This window comes from Dendroctonus ponderosae, unplaced genomic scaffold (assembly GCF_020466585.1).
Source record: "Dendroctonus ponderosae isolate FM_Combo_2020 unplaced genomic scaffold, Dpon_F_20191213v2 Dpon_F_20191213_3, whole genome shotgun sequence".
Lineage (NCBI taxonomy): Eukaryota > Metazoa > Arthropoda > Insecta > Coleoptera > Curculionidae > Dendroctonus > Dendroctonus ponderosae.
The window spans coordinates 1,319,675-1,340,133 of NW_026018508.1; the positions used below are offsets into that span (position 1 = coordinate 1,319,675).

A 20,459-nucleotide genomic window follows, 5' to 3' on the forward strand; every position below is an offset into this window, starting at 1 on the left:
ACTGGGATATGCGGATGATATCTCCATTGCTGTACAGGGAAAGTTTGGAGACACTGTATCATCATTGATGCAGCAGGCGCTAAACATCACCGAACAATGGGGTAACACGGAAGGGCTGAAAATTAGCCCATCCAAGACATCTATTATCGCTTTCACAAGGAAGAGAGATCTTAAGAGCCCTAAGACAAATGTCTATATATGGGAACAATATACACATGTCTGACACTATTAAATATCTTGAATTCATTGAATATACAGGGATAATGAGGGAGTAAAATTACGAGAGCACAATAAGACAGAAATGACCGTGGTGCAAGGCCAAACACCACCTCGGCGGTGAGCAAAGGATTCTAGTGCGTAAACAGCTTAGCTGGAGTAGGTACCACACAACCCAGAGCGACAGACCACCAGCTCTGGGAGTGCATAAAACAGCATTTTCCAAACCTAACCGGAAAAAAAACTTTCGTTTTTCAAATGGAAGTACCTGTATATTAATACGTCATTAGATAGACAATTTACAAAGTTACAAAATTGCATTTACTCTTTAACCTGTGAAATCAACCGTTTTAAAATTATGAATTATTTTGCTTAAAAATTCCAAAAAGTTGTTGCATTGTGTAAGGTGGTTATGGAATTCATTAAATAAGTGTCAACATTTAATGATAATTGACATAATCAATGAAGAAAAGTGGAATGTTTTATAAAATGCATGGAATTTCATAGCAAAAAATGCAACAAAACTGCATACGTCTATAAAAATAAAAATATTGAATCATATCTTCAGTGATATTTTAAAATAAATTTTCAATATGTTTTCCGTTAACATTTAAGCAACTATTAATATCTACGTTTTTGAAATAAATCGCTAACGCAGTTCAAAACAATATTATTAATGCTTCGAAAAACAGTTGTGATTCGTTACTTCATGTCAGCTTTTGTAGTTGGGAGTTATTTTACAAATTTCGTTCTTGACTTAAGCCCATAAAAAGAAATCCATTTTTGTCAAATCGGGTGAACGAGGTGGCCACTAGACAGGTCCACCTCTGCCTATCCACCTCTCAGAAAATTAATTATTTAGGTACTCATGAATTTGAGCTGTATGGTGAACTGGAGCTCCATCATGTAAATATCACATTCTTTCCTTGACATAATTAGGTAAATGATCAAGTGAACATGGCATGACTTACAGAGCCACCTTAAAAAATGTAGCACTTTTTTAAATTTTTAAATAAAATAAATTATAATTTGAAAACGGTTCATTTCACAGCTTAAAGTGTATATGCAAATTTGTAACCTTGCAAATTTGTAACCTTGCAAATTTGTAACCTTGTGTACTTTCATTTGAAAAACAAAAGTTATATTAAAAAGTTTTAGATTGAAGTCCACATTGTTAACACCCTGTACAATATATTGATATTTTGGTTCAATAGAATCCTTAAGGGATCTGTGGTGATTGGAAAGACGTATTTTTTGTATCTGTAATTGTTTTTATTTGCTTCTACAAGGAATTTTTAGATACCATGTTTTTAAGCAAAATTTTACTAAAATGGCGATAATCTGCCAACGTCGCGAGTAAGAAAAAAAAACAATTTATTGTGCATATACAGCGTTGCAAGCTGCATTCCATGAGCTAATGAAAAATTGGTAGTTCTATTTAAAAAAATATACTTTCATCTTGCCTCGCTTTTCTGAGACACTCTGTATCATATAAGATATTTTTAAAATGTGCGCATTTTGTGCGTTAACAACTTTGATATGAAACTATTTTTCGAAAATTCAACACCAACGGAAACAATGGACTGTCTCGCACTAAAAAAACACCCTGTGTGTAAGTAATTGATATTATTCCTTTTTTTCCAATTTTTTCATTAGTAATTCCCCAGAGTTTTCTAGGATTGTTCAAATTATTTTCAATTTGTTTGCTGTCATATATAATCTTAGCATCCAATAATACCTTGTCTGGTATTTTGCTATATTGTCTGTATTGCTTTTTTAGTTCTTCATTTGTACAATATTTTTGCCATTAATGATACAGAAATTCTTTAATAGGACATGATTTTATAATAGCATCTGTTATCCAGTTTTTCCTTTGTTGTTTATGACATAGGAAATAATGGACTCTATCGCACTAAAAAACCACCCTGCATATTATGACATTTTTAAATTCTCCAAAATATATTATATTTCATGGATAACATCCTATACCTATCCTATATAAGTCCATTCGTTTTTGATATATTTGAAACTTTATGTAAAAAATTACAGTTGCAGTCACTCGAATAATAATCATTCATTTTTCCTATAAGGGAATTTGTGCTACTTAATTTGAGTCGCATTTGTCGCTGAAAAGGACTTACTTTAATAGAATTTCGACAAAATTTTGATCACTATTAATACAAAGTGTTAAAACAATAAGTTGCAATATGACGCTGAGAAAACCGCCCAAAATCAATTTTTTCGAATGGAAACGCCCATTTTTGATAATTTAGGAGGAGACAAGGAAGCAATTAAAGACTGCATCCGGTCTGACTGCTCATACCCATGATACGCTCATACCTACAAGCTCCTACAAGCTCCTGACAAGAACGATAGCGAACATAGTTACCAGCAAGCTTGAGAAATTTCCGCCAGTAGAACAAGTCGGTTTTCGTACTGTACCCCCCACTTTAATTTTTCAAAGACCATGCTACAGGAGTTAAACAGCGCCGTAAAAAGCTACGGCCTACAAATGAACGCAGCAAAATCAAAAGTAATGTCGAATTCGATTAATGTCGTAGATGTTGACCTTGACAACAGGTAAAATGAATATCGGGGACGAGTACTTGTTCCTCGGACAAAGAATATCTTTCAACAAGGACAGCCAGAGAGCGGAGAACTCCAGAAGAATTCTCTTTGAATGGCAGCATATGGAAAACATAGTGATGTCCCAATGTGTCCTCCCGACCTTAACGTACGCCGCAGAAACATGGAGGCTTAATGAGGGGACCATGGATCGTTTAAGGATTGCTCAAAGAAAAATGGAGAGGAAAATGTTAGGAATACTACTCCAATACCAAAAGACGAACGAACGGATCGGACAAAATACGAAAGTGATAGTCGTCCCAGAACGGGTTACGAGGCTAAAATGGAAATTGGCTGGTCAGGTTGGATGAGGGCAGGTGATAACAGATGGACGAGGAAGGCCACTGAGTGAAGGTCCAGAACAAGTAAAAGGAACCCAGAACGTCCAAGAACGAGGTGGAAAGATGATATCCAGAGACTGGCAGCTACCCAATGCATGAGTCAGACGACCGACAGAAGTAAATGGCGACCAATAGGAGAGGCCTATGTCCAGAAAAGGACGGCGATAGGCTGAGGATGATGATGATAATGAAGCATCCATGTGCTGTTTTCAGGAACGTTTCCAGAAAACGTATAATTGATTGATATGAGTTACTGTAAAGTGAAATTAATGAAATTAATTAATTATTTCTGACATAATGAGTCGTATAAGTAATAAATCGAGTACTCACTTACAAATATTGCAATTAAAGGCTTATAACCGAAAAAACGGCCCTTGAAGAATTTGCTGTATTTTTTTGAGCTAAACTCTTGCTATTGCTTGTGGTTTTTTATACTATAGTTTTATTGGACTTAGGATAGTAACTTGTGATGACCGTGTGAAACACAAGATAAATGATCACTACATAGAGGATCACAAAATAATGAACTTTGCCAAGGTACCTATTAAATTTTATTTAATGTTTAATTTATTAAAATATAACTAGTTGACGTTAAATCAGAAATATGTTAAAAATAATAAAAAAATAGTCGTAGTCAATATTTTTCGCGCTACTGAGGGTGGTTTATAATAAATACCAATTTTTGTTTATTTTCTTAACACAGGACTTTAATATTCCTATTTTAATTTCAAATGTATTCCATTATTTGTACAATTTCAAATGGAGTTATGCGAAAAGTTGAAATGAGGGTTTTGGCAAAATCTAATCTGGTGTTTGGTTAATTTATAGTACAAGTTTTTAATGGGAATCCAGATCAACATTTTGAATAACGCATTTGTTAAACTGGTTACTTTACTAAAATATATTACAGTTGTTTTTCACTGATAAGCTATTTTCAATTGAGTCGATTAGTTTTTTTATTTTTATTAGTAGTTTAATAAGTTAATAAAATARGTTCTTAAAATATGAACTGGTTATAATATGAAAGAGAAACTCTTTTAAGATACTTCAAGGGCAAAACATMTAGGGATTAAATCGCTATTATAAAATCCAAACCTAGTTAGGGTTTRCAGTAGAAATACAGTAACCACCCTAAATRATTAAGCAACTTTTTCCATAGCTTTTTTTGCTGATTCATTMAYRCTAAATTTCAGTTTMAAATATTTTATGCTGAAATGTAAAATTATCAAAACTACTCCCTTATGGATTATTTATCTCTGTAATTCATTACGTAATAATTTTTATATTCATACAGGAGTTTGAACTCAGTTCAACATCTAAGACATATTTGACTAAGTCTTTTATTCTTTGGATTTTGAAATCGGAACCGTCCACTCCATTACGGAACACCTTGTATAAGTGAATCAAATTTTCTGATACCAGCGACAACACTATACGTATGTAACGGAAGGTGGTGTAATTACGAACCACACTTTTCTGCCCGAATTTGCCATAACTGAAAATATCGAATTGCAATAAATACCACCTGTGGATAATATCATTGCTATAATTGATCCCAATTCCTTAAAGTACTTTCTGTAATAGCCTAATGCATAAAGGAACTTGCTAGTATTATTTTTATTATCCAAACTGTTAGCTACATCACACGAAGTCTTACCAACTGGCGTCAGACTTATATTAAGTGTTTTCTTTTATCAGAATCACTACGAAAATATTTCTTTTGTATACAGTTGTTCGCTTGCTTTCCAGATTCTCACAGTAACTCAAAATCGGCTCCAGAATAAGAAGCATGTTAATATCACTATTCTTGTCGGGATTTATTTTATTCTATGTGGCGGGCCAAAGGGCTGAAAACGTATTTTTGAAATGTTGTGCCGAAGATGGCAGAATGGTGTCGGAAAACTTTTTGTACATGTGTAATCTTAATCGTTTCAACAATACAAACGAAACGGCACTATCGAAGATTAGTGAATCCTTTTGTGTAGATACTTTCGGCGGAGATTTTTATGCATTTGAGAAAACTTCCTTGAATCTATTTAGAAAGTTATTTGCTCTTTCTCGGAAACTAGACCCGAAGTTAAATCGCAAGTGTTGCCCACTGGGGTTTGTGTATAATACAGTGTACCATTCATGTGAAGAAAACCTGCTCTATGCGAAAAATTTGACCAGGTTAGTATTGAAAATTCAGTTTTTTATATTTTATGCAATAATATTTGAGACTTGACTATTAATAAATATTGTCGTGACCTCTATAAAATACTTTAGTATCAGTTGAACTTTATAGCTGATAAGCGTCAACTTGATTTTTAGGCTTGTGCGAATTTATATAATTTATAAATTTTTACGCTTATACTATTCAGTTTTCTAAACTAATACTTCTTTAGTATACAGGGTGTCCCGAAATTAGGTGGCCAAACTGAAACAGTGAAATCTGCTCTCAAAAATAATATTAATTTTTTAAATGAACATGTATCGAAAAATGCTCCTTTACGGAGCTACGCGTTCTTGAAAAGGGGCCAGTAGTAGGGTTTTTTGCAAATTTTCTTAACGGTTTAACTTGAAAACGTAAGTTTTAGGAGCTTTAGTAATTTTGATATGCTGAATCTAGATATGAAATTAAAACTCAAAATTTCATCATAGACGTACAATTTGGAGGGGTATTACAAAAAAAGCTCTAACTTTTTTCTGATACTATAAATCAATCTTTTTTTTACAAACTATGGAAATCTGAAGTGTTTTACGAAGAAAAGTTACTCTTAATTTACTTCGCTCAGACACACCGTTTGCCGACTAAATTACTTTAAAAATATCACTGTTTTTTTAAATTGAGTTAAATATTACCAATATCCCTAAATCTATTGTAAGCATTTTCACATTTATCGAGTATGAAAAAACTAGTGAATGTATTTGTGCAATTTTTTGGTTATTAAAAGGATAAAACAAATAAAATATTGCACGAATACATACAACACATGATTGAATTTAAAACATATCGGAATAATGACTCAAAATCCTTTCATCCCATCCTTTCCATTATAAAAGGGTACATTATTTAAGAGCCAACGATTTTCCAGCACGTACAGAATTTTGCTGTTGGATTCTAAGCCAGCAACATATTTTTTTATGGTCGGATGAGGATAATACTCATTTTTGGAGCCTCGAGAATTCGAGAGTTTTTCGAAAGGCAAACTTCCATTATCTGCCCATACATTGAAAGAGGACATTTTCAATGTATGGGCAGGTGTGAAAGGGGATATCTTGATAGGACCGATTATTTTCCCAAATGGGTTAAATAACCATAATTATTTAAATTTTCTACATCACGATCTACAAGAATTGTTCTTCCGGCCCACTTTGACCAACCTGTGAAAAATTGGCTAAACCAACATTTTCATTTCCCACGAAGCAGGTCGAGGTGGCCCAGTAAACTGGCCAGCTCGACCGCCTGATATAAATGCTTTGGATTATTATCTGCCTGTTAATATGTCCAATATTATTTATGCCACAGAAGTAGATAGCCCAGAAAAGCTTCTAAGGGGATTAAAATCGGCCGGAAATCAAATAGAACGAACCCCTTTTGAAATTCTCCTTGCCACCCAACATACTAGGAAAAGGTCCAGAGTGTGCATTCAAGAAAATGGAAATTTGTTTGAATATTTACTCTAGGAAATTAGTGTCGATAATAATTTTAACTTTATTGTGATTTATGTTCCTGACTGCGTAAATAAAAATAATCTGCAATAATATCAACTTAAAATAGAAAATGTGTTTGGATAGCAATAATATTTTTAAAGTAATTTAGTTGGGAAATGGTGCGTCTGAGCGAAGTAAATTAAGAGTACCTTTTCTTCGTAAAATTTTCACAATTTGCAGAAAAAAGAATGATTCATAGTCTCAGAAAAAACTTAGAGCTTTTTTAGTACCTCTACCCCCCAAATGATACGTCCATGATGAAATTCTGACAGATTTAATTTCAGATCCAGAGTATCAAAATCGCGTAATATCAAAAGCGTATCAAAATTAATACAGTTCCAAAAATTTACGTTTTGAAGTTCAACCGTTCAGAAATAATTTGCAAAAAAACCTACTACTGGGCCCCTCGTCAAGAATGCGTAGCTCCGTTAGGGAGCATTTTTCGACACATGTTCATTTGAAAAATTAATATAATTTTTGAGAGCAGATTTCACTGTTTCAGTTTGGCCACCTAATTTCGGGACACCCTGTATTGTAAATAGTAAATCTAAAACTTTTACTAAAGCATTAATCCATTTTAATAATTGATGTATATCTAATAATTAATACGCAGGTATTCTTTTGATATAAAAAATAATACAAATTTAAATTTATTCTTAATCTCTACATCGTGTTACAGGTAATTTACTTTGAGCAAAGACTATTTGCCTCAATTTTCATGATCACAAAATAGCTGACTATAAACAATTTGTTTTGAGCTGAAGTTGAAATCCGATGATTACTTTGAAGCAACTGTTTTGGTTATTTCAACACATGCAGAGAGATGTTTATGGAATGTATATTCTATTTTCTGAGTTCATACGCATTTGAAAAAATAATAACATCGGAAATAAAATGTTCGCAAACATCTAAAACAACTAGTGCAGTTAGTCTTAAAAAAATAGAAACCCGATAAGTATTTTTTTAAATTATTTACTTATCCGTTGTTCACAAGAGAAGAAAGAAACATAATGCCAATTTGAACATTTATAAACACTTTTCGGAAAAGGATTTGTATAGAGCAACATATTTTTGCGGAATGAGAAAAGGTGTGCGAATGGTTTAAATAGGAATTTATCTTAAGTTCCACGATCACTCAAAAATTTCAAATCATTTTGTAATTCAAATGCGTTATGCTTCTTTGGGTTAAATTATAAGTTTAGTAGAGTACTTCTGAATCGATATTACTTCCGAATTTTTAAACTGCTTAAAAATATAACTTCGGATAAAAGTTACACAGAAGACGTTCAATTTTTTTAGCTTGTATGGATATGTGTATGTACAAAAAATTTAAAGGAAATATCCAGTACTCTACTTCATCTACATGTACATAATAGTGTATTTTTTTAATTTCTAGTAGTATAAATGATATGTATTGAATCCACACGGTGTTTGAAAAATCTGAAAATTAATTTCTCCAGCTAAGCAACATTTCAAAATATTTTTCTTAGTCGTTTTCTCGGTTTCGAGCATCATCAGTTCACGATTTGTTTTGTGTGCTGGCTTTCTTCATCTTGAATGTTTGGGTTTTTGCCGGTTAGACCGGTTATGAGATCCATTTATCTTGTGGGCGACCTTTACCGAAATTTACAAAAAAATATTGTTTTTTCAAACCCGGGGGCAAAAAACAGAGTCTTGGAGGTTTTTGATACATTTCGGGGCATAGGCAAAAAGGGAAATACGGGTTACACCGTCTTTACATACGTAAGTGGCAAAAGAACTGACAATGCATTCTTAGTTGCTTCAGAAATTAATCTTCGCTAAGGAAAATTTGCTTACTTACTATAAGTATATTAAAAATCCCAACAGGAACCTAGGTAATTTATGCGCACTTGTACCTCAATTTTTGAGATCGATTGTTTCAAATTTGAACCGCAAGGATGTTAACTACCTGGTCCTCTTACATTTGTACTTGTTTCTTCATACCTGATTAATTTGAATAATTTGAATAAAATAAAAGTAATCTAAGTCAAATCTGTAAAATTCTGTTGATTTATATCAGCAAACTGAAGAAAGGTAAGAAAACTGAACAAAAGTATTGACATTTTCATAAATTTTAGTAAACACTACAAATTCTTCTCACCTGTTCATGATCGGATTTACTTAATATTTTAAGAGTCCATTTTTTATGGTCCTTTATTAAACACAAACATACTGTCTGTGTTTAGTACAGTAAACCAAATTATAGCAATCTTACAATAGAATCACAAAAATGGATGCAAAATAAGTATGAGAAAAATGTCTGAAAAAGTACTGTGCGTAGTGAAAGTAAATTTCATAGAATTCAGATTTCTAACACAATTTGCCAATCAATTGCTCTCCGAAAAAAAATATTTAATTTTCCCGAAATTAAACATACTATTTTAAAGAAGTAATTAAAGCTAAGTATTTTTAATATGCTGACTTAATCACGGAATGCTGACGTAATCACAAATGAAACAAATTCTTATTAAAGTTGATACGTTGAATTTGCCTATTCAAAAATTTATCATTCTCAGACCTGAGAAATACTTTTAGAATTCATTAATCCAATATGAAAAACAAACAGCATCGACAGTGAAAACAATCATCTATAAATCTTACAATTATTCAACTTCATTCGAAATTGAAAATTTCATTAGTTCCAGATATGTTCGCATCGGTCTACCAGACTGCAAAATTATTCAGGATATAAAGAGTCATACCTCAACCTCCAACTTGGGCAATATTTCAGTTGAGGATTACTGTACTGATAGAACTGAGGATGGGACTGAACTCGTTCGAATATGCACAAGCGATTTCCAAATATGCAAATTTGCACAATGTGTCCACAAGTGTTGTCCGGATGGTTTCAGCTTTGTGAATGGATCTCATTGTCATCCAACGTTTATTCATGGCCTCGATTTGAATTTTTCAGAGTCTATACAGCGTAACGGTAAGTTTGCTTAGATAATTGACTGAAAAGTGGGTACATATTATTCTATTCGAAACTCTACTTTAAGATTTTTATAAGCTTCTTTCTAATTTAGATTATTATTTCTTTTGATGAGTTGCTATCAAACTAAGTTACTTCAAGCTTCTAAAAAAAACACGCGCAAATAATTAGGATGTTAATTCTGCGAGGACATGAACAAGAAGATTCCCAATTTCATCTATTAAATTTAGTTCTTCGATGTGCTGAAAATTACTAAGTTTCGAGGTCTTTAAGTGCGACATGCTATTTAAGTATTCAATTTTTGACCGATTACTTTTAAATTTGGTATGCTTTTACAAATAATTTTTTAGATTAATTTTCAAAGTGTCACTAACTATTTACAACTTGAATTACCCTTAACGTAAAGTCAATTGCCCCAAAATTTGAATTTATTGTTTTGTACGAATCCAAACAAACCGTGCTTGGAAACGCAAATGTATTTATTTCAGTTCTTGCAAATGAGCGTTTTTCAAGAAAATTGTTCTTGCAACATCTATCAGGCAACAATAGCTCATCTTCAAGGATGTTTACTTAAATACCGTTATTAAAAAAGTAAGCAGCCGACTGTTAAAAAAAATCATATTGATAATGGCAGTTTTGTTCATTGTTATCTATTATAAGCTACAAAGCTACTAATTTCCTAAATTCCCTCAGATTACCATGGATACCATTGTTTTAACTCTCTGCAATTCTTCAATCAAAGTCAGATATGCTAATACGAAAATTATTTTCGCACATCACCGAATTCAGCATTTGAATAATTAACGTAATTATCGGAATTAATCGGTTATAAATTAATCGCATAATTAGTAAATTATATTATGTTTGCTTGTGTCTTTAGATATATATTTAATAACAATATAATGTAAAATAGAAAGGGCATTCAAATCTCACATAACATTCCGTAAATGCGCATATTTTGATGTTAGTTAATACGATTTTTCTATAATTATTGAATGTTCTTCGAGAGTGGAAGACAWWTYRGTACARRAAACAATTTCGAACACAGTGGAAAAATTTGAAGAAACTAGATTGATTACTGATWTTGCAAGGCCTGTGCATCATCACAACATTCGTTCAWCTGAAAATATCGCTGCTGTTGCTCAAAGTGTGGAGGAAGACCCGAATTCGTCGATTCCCCGAYGTGCTCAAYAATACGGCTCRTTGTGGCGAATTTTGCAATTGAATTTGAACCTTCATYGGTACAAAAGYCYAACTGACTCAAGAACTTAATACTAAAAGCCTCAASGCCATGGGCAACGCAGAACATACGCAAATTGGGTGATTCAACAACAAGACGTTGATGATTTTTCCGAACCGAATTTGCTTCARCGATGAGGCTCATTTTTCGCTCKGTGGTTACGKGAATAAAGAGAACAGCCGTATGGGGCTCTCAAAATCCTCAGGTGATCGCAGGAAGGCCTTTGCATCCTGAAAAAGTGACCATATGGTGTGCATTATGGTCCGGTGCTGTTATTGGCCCGTATTTTTCGAAAACGATCAAAGAAGTGCCATTACAGTTAATTAGTTAATTCTGAGCGCTATGGACGCATGTTAACCGATTAYTTTTGGAGAKAAATTGAAGATTATGATCTGGAAGACKTGAGGATGGGGCAACGAGTCACACAACACTGCCAGTTAGAGCCCTATTGCAAGAGAAATTTCCAAGACGCGTAATTTCGAGATTGAGTGATATCAATTGGCCCGCAAGATCCTGCGACTTAACACMKTTAGATTTCTTWTTGTGGGGCTATGCGAAAGATCGTGTTAACGYCATCAATCCTCAAACTCTTGAGCCATTATCCGTGAAGTTATGACCGATATATTACGGTAATGTGCCGAAATGTCATTCAAAATYACCTCAAAAAGATTGAGGCTTGYAGGAGGTCCCGTGTAGGACATTTAAATAATATTGTTTCTCACGTATAATGGCAAGGCTTAATCTTTATCTTGAATTAAAATTTTCGTCTCCATCTGAATGTGTTTGTGTGTTTYTTTACTTTACTTTCSCAAGCATAAAAWGGATAACCTGTACGTTTKTWTCTCAAAAAAATATCGTTTCTAAATCCAGGCACTTTTAACTAATTAAATTTAAAGCTMATCGTAATAATAATCTACTTTATTGATCAGTAATTTTAGAACTTTTGATGTAAGAAAAAAWTATGGAATCTTTAGCATTTATTTTGAGGTACAWTAAGTATTCATTTAATGCAAATAATCTTAAACATTAAGTGCGGACGTCAAAAAATCGGAAAAGAATTAGTAAATTTATTCGGAAAAATAGAACAAACAGATTTATATTACGCCAATTGATAGAGAAATYCATTGGATTCAATAAAMCAATGTAYACATGCTTTGTAGATCTAAAGCAAGCATTTGACAATGTACAGCTTGAGRATATAATCGAMCGACTGAATCAAAAAGATGTTAATAAGTGCCACATAATCCTAATAAAGCCAARTAAAACCAAAATAAACAATAACACAGTAACAAGAACATAATGTGGTCTAATAAGGGGGGACCTAAAGTCTCATCCGGCATTWGACAGGGAGATAGTTTTAGCCYATGCCTTTTAAACATCATAATGGATCAAATAATTGAAAGTGTGAACGAAGTCGATGCAGGATTAAGGRTGAACAGCAGCCGCCYGAGAATACTGTGTTACGCAGACGACGCTGTCTTGACGGCAGAGAGTGAAGAGGCGGAGAATGACCTGCAACACYTTCTCCACAGATTCAACAGCAYAKARGCTTAGTATGCAAATTTTGATCGAAAAAGCACAATCTATGGCAATATGGYATCCGATCTGATGSAAGTTAKTSGTGAGTGAGGAGTTAGTCGTGAGTGAGTTAGTCGTGAGTCATTATACATCAGGTGATGAATTTCATCTATCTGAATGAGGTGGACAACCAGATCAGAAAAGCCGTAACAGTATCAGAATTCCAAAGTGGGACAAAAYACAAAAAACCAGAAACAAGGCTCCTAGTTTGTAGGTCCCCAAAACGCTGGTATAAAAGCTCGACATCTGGATCACAGGAAGGCTGATGACAGAATTGACAGGCATTTGTTCTTTACACGAAGAACAAGAAGAAGAAGCATCTTAAAAATCTGCAGCTCTGATTTTTTTGATCTGTTGAAAAATGGGCATCTAACATTTCAGACTAATTTTTCTTGTAACTTGTCGCTTATTATTCGTAGATTCTATACATACGTGCTGATACTAGTTTTATACGTATTTTATATAATAATTTTATATAGTATAGTCATTATTCATAGATAAATTGCATTACATGTCGATTTTTTTGACTTACACTTTTCCAAATTGAAATTGAAATTGAATAAAATAAATTGAAATTCCGCTAAATTTACTTTTCTCCGTTATTTACAGAACATTTTCGTAAGTTTTTGCTACACTTTTGTAATATGCCTTAGTGAATAACTAGTTTATTATTTAGTTATTGGTTAGTCAGACACTCACCGAAAATTTCTACTGATATAACATAACATTTATTAAATATAGAAAAACTTTTTTGCACAACTTTAATTAACGTTCTTTTAACAAGATATTTTAAAATAGGAAACATCTGTGAGATAGGAAGAATTTATTATTCATTAGAGGTTTTCAAATGAATAGAACATTAACCAGAAGCAAACAATTTATTTACATAACCGCGATTATGTGTTCTAAATGTGCTGCTGACTCTCATACTTATGGTTATACATACAATCATTAACTATCTAGACATGTATTATTTGTTTCAGCAGCAAAAAGTATCATACGCTGTAATACGTCACAGAAAAGGATATAATTACGGAGGAAAATGAGATAAATGTAGTGACTTTTGTCTAATTTCAACAAGAAAAGCCGTTTCCGCGTTTGATTCATGCCATTTATCAGCTAGACTAATATTGAGAATATATAGATACGAAACATTCCAATAAATGCTCACCACCAGAATAGTTGATCAAGAGAGATTTGAAAGAAAATGGTACTAAGCTATTTTTTAGCGATTTTTATTTTAAAGCACCATTAAACATTTCATATTACTTTAAAACTAAATGATCATTTAATAATAAATATTAATAATACAGGGACACAGGCACGCGTTTATTTTTCAAAAAATAAATATTATTTTCCATGTTTCTGTTCAATTTGGAAGAGAAAGTCTCTTTTTGAATAAAAATATTAAAATCTATTTATTGCATAGCTTAATCAATTTGTAAGTAAGTAGGGTTTAGCATGAAAACAGCAAAAATTGTGCACGTAGATTGTATAAATTTTGTTTTGGACTGTATATTAGGTATATTTTGTGATATTATTTTTAAACATAAATTCACATTCTTGTTTGTTGACGGCTCTTGTCAATTTTCTTTTCTTTATTAAAGGTGCGTTAAAGGTGCGTCGCAACAAATTTTATTACAAAAAATTATTTTTAGTCGTAGTTGACATCGGTCTTACAGTCTCTTTATTTGTTTTTACATATTAGATTACTTTACCTGTCACATAAAATTGAACTAATTCTTAGTGTTGAATCCAACACCAACCAAGCAAGAAAACCATGTTATTCATTAATTCATTCAATCAATAAAGCATATCTTGATTTTAATTCTAAACAGTAAATACTTAAGTTCTTGTTCAAAATGAAATCCCCTTCTTCTAACGCATGCATGTGCCCGCTTTCTTATTTCTGTCCGGGTTTCCCTGGCCGAAAATGTATGTTTGTCTGTAAGTATGATAGCGGCATCTGTAATGAGATCTCTTAATTCCTCTCTTGTCTGTATTTCTGCTGCATAAACTCTTTCATTCTGCCCAATACGTGAAAGTCTAACTGAGTTAGATCTGGGCATCTGGCAGGCCATGATATGGGGCCTCCTCTCCTCATTCATCAATTAGGAAAACGGTGATCAAGGGAGTCAGGTGGAAGGTGATTAATAAGAAAGTATTCGTATTTTTGCCCCTTTAAGATGTCCGGCGGAAAACTGTGGCTGATTATGTGATCGTTTATTACACCACACCAAACATTAGCACTGAACCACCTTTCGTAATTACTGTTCGATGTTAAACGGGGATTCTCCATGGCTCAGTAATGAGCATTATGGTTGTTGGTAATTCCCTCCAGATTAAAATTTGATTCATCGGTAAACACCATCATCCTGATGTCATGAGGTCATCGATATGGAGGTCATCCGTCATATCGGCGTTTAACATAAATCGACAGAAGCCCATCCTCCTTAAAGGATCTTGTTCAAGCAAGTCTTAAACCGGTGTATAATGATAGAGATGTAGTTCCTTTTTGCTCAATTGCCTCTTGAAGAATGGCTTCTTCGCCATAAGTGCCGTGACGTGCTGGAGCTCCTACGTGAATTTGTCTGCCTTGTATTTTTCCTGACTTCCTGACCCTTCGATAGGTATTGGCAAAACATGGATATTTGGACAACGCCTGCTTGGCGTTATTATTAATCTTATTAATTCTATTTTATAATCTTATTAATTCTTATTGTTTCTATTTTGTTTTTTGTTGAAGCAACCAACATATACACAGGCACATTTTTTTATATTGTCTGCCATTCTCGACCAGAATAGAGCTGCAACAAGTGACCGTTCATTCGAGCCACATGGTTACAGCATCAAGATTCGACTGAACCGCCCGTCTCATCTACGATTTGCTGTGCATCCCCGTGCTGTGCACTTTTTTGGCCACATTTTATTCCATAAGGTTGCGCATCTTTATATACTCTTTCAATCAACAAATCTTTCATCTTCCCTTAAGAGGGTATTTTGGGTGGTCGTGTGCAAAGCCCGAAGGGTGGATTCGTTGAAGCGCCACTAGCTTTCGCACCAAGGCTAGAACGCTCAGCGGTGGTTAGCTGCCAAAATACCTGCCTAAGACCCGATCTATATAATTTATGATTACAAAAAAGCTAATAAGAAACACGTGGCTCGATGACCACAAGCTACCGTCTGCTAACCATTTGATCTACCAGGAATACTCAAAAAATCGACGCTAATACAAATAATAAATGAAAGAACTAAACATACGTTAAGTGAAAATCTGAATGGTTATACAGTATAATCCGATCTAATAAATGGCTCTATGCGCTCCCCAAAAACCAGCTCCGCGTCTACAAGATCGCCGACACCTTGTGCTACCAATGCTCAATTTCCAGCTTCATCCAGACTGTTCCTGGCCATTCAATCGACAATTTCAGTAATTATAATCCCCAGTCGGGAACCAGGATGTTGATGTTGATCATCGTACTAGGAGAATTGCAGCAGATGGAAAAATCTACAACAAAATGGCGACTCGATGGTCAAACTGTGACGATCGTTGAGGAACCGTTCGACTACTCCTTGCGATCGTCGGAACTTGATTCCTTTTGTGGGTGCTCCGTTGATGGATCGATCTTTCGATCCCTCCCATCCAAAACTGTGGGCCACAAAGGTAGGGCAACCACTGCGTTGCCAGGCGAAACCATGACAAAGACTGCTGATATTTGGGAGCAAAATACAAATATTCAAAAACGATTTATCGAAATATAAATAATATTAAAAATATAATAAACTCTAACCTGACAAGAGCCCCAAGGGAGGCCCCAAACAGGCGGAATCCCATCGGAAACTAAGCGTTTTCGGAACATGGTGTATTAATGAAATATATCCAAAATGACTTGGACTATCACTCTCTGTAGGAAATTCATCTACTTACCAAACACCCTGTATATTACGTCAACGAATAGTAGTAATACAAAGCTTTAAGTGCACATAATTGAAAATTGTAGGCGATAACTCAATTTTGAATCAAATATAGAAACGTTTATGGTAGTATAGATATTACACACAAGAATGCAATTTCTATATACTCTTTTCTAACAAGATTTTTGTCGAATATGGAAATTTTTAAATTTGGAAAATATTGGAGATTGGTTCATTGTTATTTGTGGTAAAAGTCAATTACAAGGGTTTGGAAATTTTATTTCCCCCTTCAGGGTTGAAATTTAGCATATGGGATAATTAAAGCTTAAATATAAGTCTCTTATAAGTCCTTATCTTACAGGAGGGAAAAATCGTATTATACAAAACTTCAGGATAAGGGGTAACGTTATTGGCGTCAAATTAAAGGTAATTGATGAACCATTTAACTGATATTGTTAGACTCACAGAATATATTAAAATCCATAGGTACTTGTTATTTCCGGATCAGTGGTGGTCAAGTTACTTATATCTAAGAATTTTAAATATAGACTTTATTATTGTTTGTTAGTTGTGGTAAAATACGGTGTACTTTAAGTGAAATGGAAACAGCATGATCTTTCTTTTCAAAGGTAATGTTTATTTGTAATTTGCAAATATTGACTAAAACGTGATTAATACTGGCATAAAAGTAGTTGAAATAAAATTAATAGCGCATAGTTAACAGTTAATAGGTGATTTATTAAATACAGTTATGGTTCAGTATTTAATTTTGTTTCGCTGACAGTCGATATTTAAGAACTAAAAGAAGTGGTTATGATAAGACAAAACAGTACATAAATATAATTGTAATGAATGAGGATATAGGTATGTGTTTTGTTTAAAATTTTGGCTAAAACTAGAAAATGTTATTAAAATATTTTTATACGGTTTATAAGTATCATCTATTATTACTTACTGGGATTGTTTGTTGATCAAAAATAACTAAAACTGGTTGCAAGATTGGTCTGAGTAGGCTGAATTTCTAAGAAAATCAACCATCTTGCAATTACTCGATATCGGTCAAGAAACTGGAACTTAAAACCGGTTAGACCAATGCAAAATGCGAAAACAGCCACCTCTTTTATAAAAAATAAGTACAAGTCGTAAATAAATAGATATGGCTAACCGAAAGAAGCGGAAAATTGGATAGTTGGAAAATTACTTGTAGCTAATACGACCAATCTCCTAAATGTAATCGGAGCCGCTTAAGAAGTACGGAAATAACGAATGGAAGATAATCTCCTTGACACCCAGAAGATTAGGCAAGTTTTCGAATGGGTAACATAAATAAACGCGAACATCAAGCCCTTGTCGTGGACTGAGTCGAATGTTTTAAAAATGATCGGTTATTAAAGTAAATTGGAACAATTATGTTAGTGACAATTCCGTAATTTTCCAAACCTGAAATTAGTTTATCTACTAACCCACTCAACCTGCATGAATGTTATGCAATTAGAGAATCAATGAAAAGTCTGGAGTATTTATTGGCTTAGCTTGGTAATCTTCAAAACGCAGCAAATGTTGTAAATATTTGAAAAATCATGTCAAATTCCATGCGAGTAGTCCTAAACATTCTTCTAAATTTATTACAGTCTCGATTTTGAAATATTAATCCAAAAGTAGCCGTTGATTACTTTATTAATTTTATGTCTGTTGTAAATTGTTTATAGCTACTGTCTCTTCTAAGGAAATACAAAAGAAATATAAATCACGTATTTTTTGTTAGGATTATGGAAGCACTGATTATAGCAGATTCTTTTGCACTTTTCAGATGATGTCGCAATTGTGCATGGCTACATGGGTCAAATTTATTTGCAGCCAATGGAGTGGACGTACCATTTAGATTCCAAAGGCATTTTCCACGGTGTAGATGAAATAATCGGAAATCAAATTTATGAAGCAACAGAACAAACATACTGTATAGAATTTGCCATGAAAGATGGAGTCAATTTTGGACATCGACTTTTCAGGTATAGTTAATTTTTTTTTAATTTTGCGATTAGAATTTGGCTATAAAAATAATTTCAATGCAATGGAAAGCTTTTAATTAATTAATAACCTTCCTTGTTGTAATTTAAGCAAAGCAACCACTTAAGTTTGATCTCATCATTCAAAAGTAACGTAGTCACATGTTCTTTACTTAAAATTAGTATTATTCTCCATTCATATTTTGATTGAAAGTTTTTCCAATTTAGCCATTCACACACAAGCAAATAATAAAATCTTCGATCGTTTGAAGTTTTAAAAGGTTTGTATTTGTGACTTTCAGAATATTTCCCGAAACGGAGATCGAAGAAAAGTATGTTATTAATGGATACGTGATGATAATTTCAAGCATTTTTCTTTTGCTAACGATCATTTTTTATGTGTGTTCGGGAGAAACAAAAAAACTATTTGGCAAGACTTTGGTTAGTTTCTGCGTATGTTTGTTCGTGATGTTTTTAATATTGATTTATAGCACTTTCTATATGGAGAAAGTGAAAGAAGATATTACTGTTTGCCACATATTTGGTAAGTTGAACGATCGCCCAATTACTTGCTTTAATATTAAGCTTTTCGTCAAGCGGTTTTGGTGATGGAATTAAGTATTTTTACTGGTTTGGTTTTTGGGAAATTTTCTATCTGTTGACCTGTATTAACTTATTCAAATTAGCTCGCACATATAACAAACCGATTAAGTGAAGATTATTAGACAATTAAACAAACAATTTATTATGAAAAGTGACAATCTGAATTTTTCGGCGACGACATCTGAGGCACATAAAAATATAGGAAAAACTCCCTGGGACCGTTTGTATAATAAGTTTTCTATTATTGTCCCGCAAATAACGACCACCCTTATGAAAATTAATAAAAGTTAATTGAAAAGACCAACTTAAAATTGTATATTACGGTACAAGTGACGAAAGACGAAGTTCTGCCACTGCTTGAAGTTGACGAACGAGGCGTACTTTCCACCAGGAAAGTACGTACTTTTAAGCATCACTTTCATCCATTTCAAAATTTATTCATCCCGTGTGGAAAGTAAAACCTTTCGCCACCGACGTTGACAGCTTAGCTTTGTCACTGACTGTCAGCTGTTTTGTTTTCAAAGCCTTTTTTTCAAAACCTTATACTTTTCACCGCTGGGTTCGAGCGAGGATCAAGAAATAATTAAAAATGACAAAACTTGATGTTTGTGATAGATAATTGCAATTAGATATTTTCTTAATAACAATTTTCGATATTATCAGAATTAAAGGTACTTCGATATACGATATTCTTGAGCAAAATTCATATTTTCTGCTATACCTCGCATGCGGCTGCAAAAAAGAAATCTTTACATGATGATTAAATTTTAGGTTTTGGACCAAACAGAACTTTTTAACAACAATTTTTTTTCATTAAATTAGTGATAAAAGTTTCGCACGTTTTCATAGTTTTTCACAGTCATTTTAAAATGTATTACTTCATAAATCCAATAAACTTAATTTTAGTACAAGTTTTTAAAGCTATATAACTGGTACAATTAAACAATCCATCCTTTATATTGCAAACCATGTTTCATCATTGGAACGTTACGAAAAATAAGCTAATCATTCATTAAAGCTGTTATAACTTATGTCGTACTAACTTAAACAATCTGTGTGTTTCAGGTTTTTTGTTGCTCTATGGAGAATTTGCTACTTTTCTGTGGTTGAAATTACTATGTTTTGATATTTATTACGCGTTTGGGTAAGTAGTGAATCATGTCATTGAATGCTAAATTTAATATCTTCATATTGCACAACATCGCACATAGTAGATCTTCCTACTTAATAATAATAATAATAAATTAACTATTAATTGCCTTTATTTGTTCACATGTTTTCTTAACTCT

The 20,459-nt window shown here is 33.2% G+C and overlaps 1 protein-coding gene across 2 annotated transcripts in view; it reads left to right on the forward strand.

The window, feature by feature from the left end:
- Positions 1–4,844: 4,844 nt before the first annotated feature.
- Positions 4,845–20,459, forward strand: part of LOC109542562 (G-protein coupled receptor Mth2) — a gene marked incomplete in the record, with an annotated part of 20,902 nt that continues 5,287 nt past the window's right edge. For both annotated transcript variants that reach the window (XM_048664807.1, XM_048664806.1), the window contains 4 exon segments: positions 4,845–5,351; positions 9,536–9,828; positions 18,372–18,570; positions 18,870–19,111. In XM_048664807.1, coding sequence (XP_048520764.1) covers positions 4,972–5,351; positions 9,536–9,828; positions 18,372–18,570; positions 18,870–19,111 — 1,114 coding nt within the window.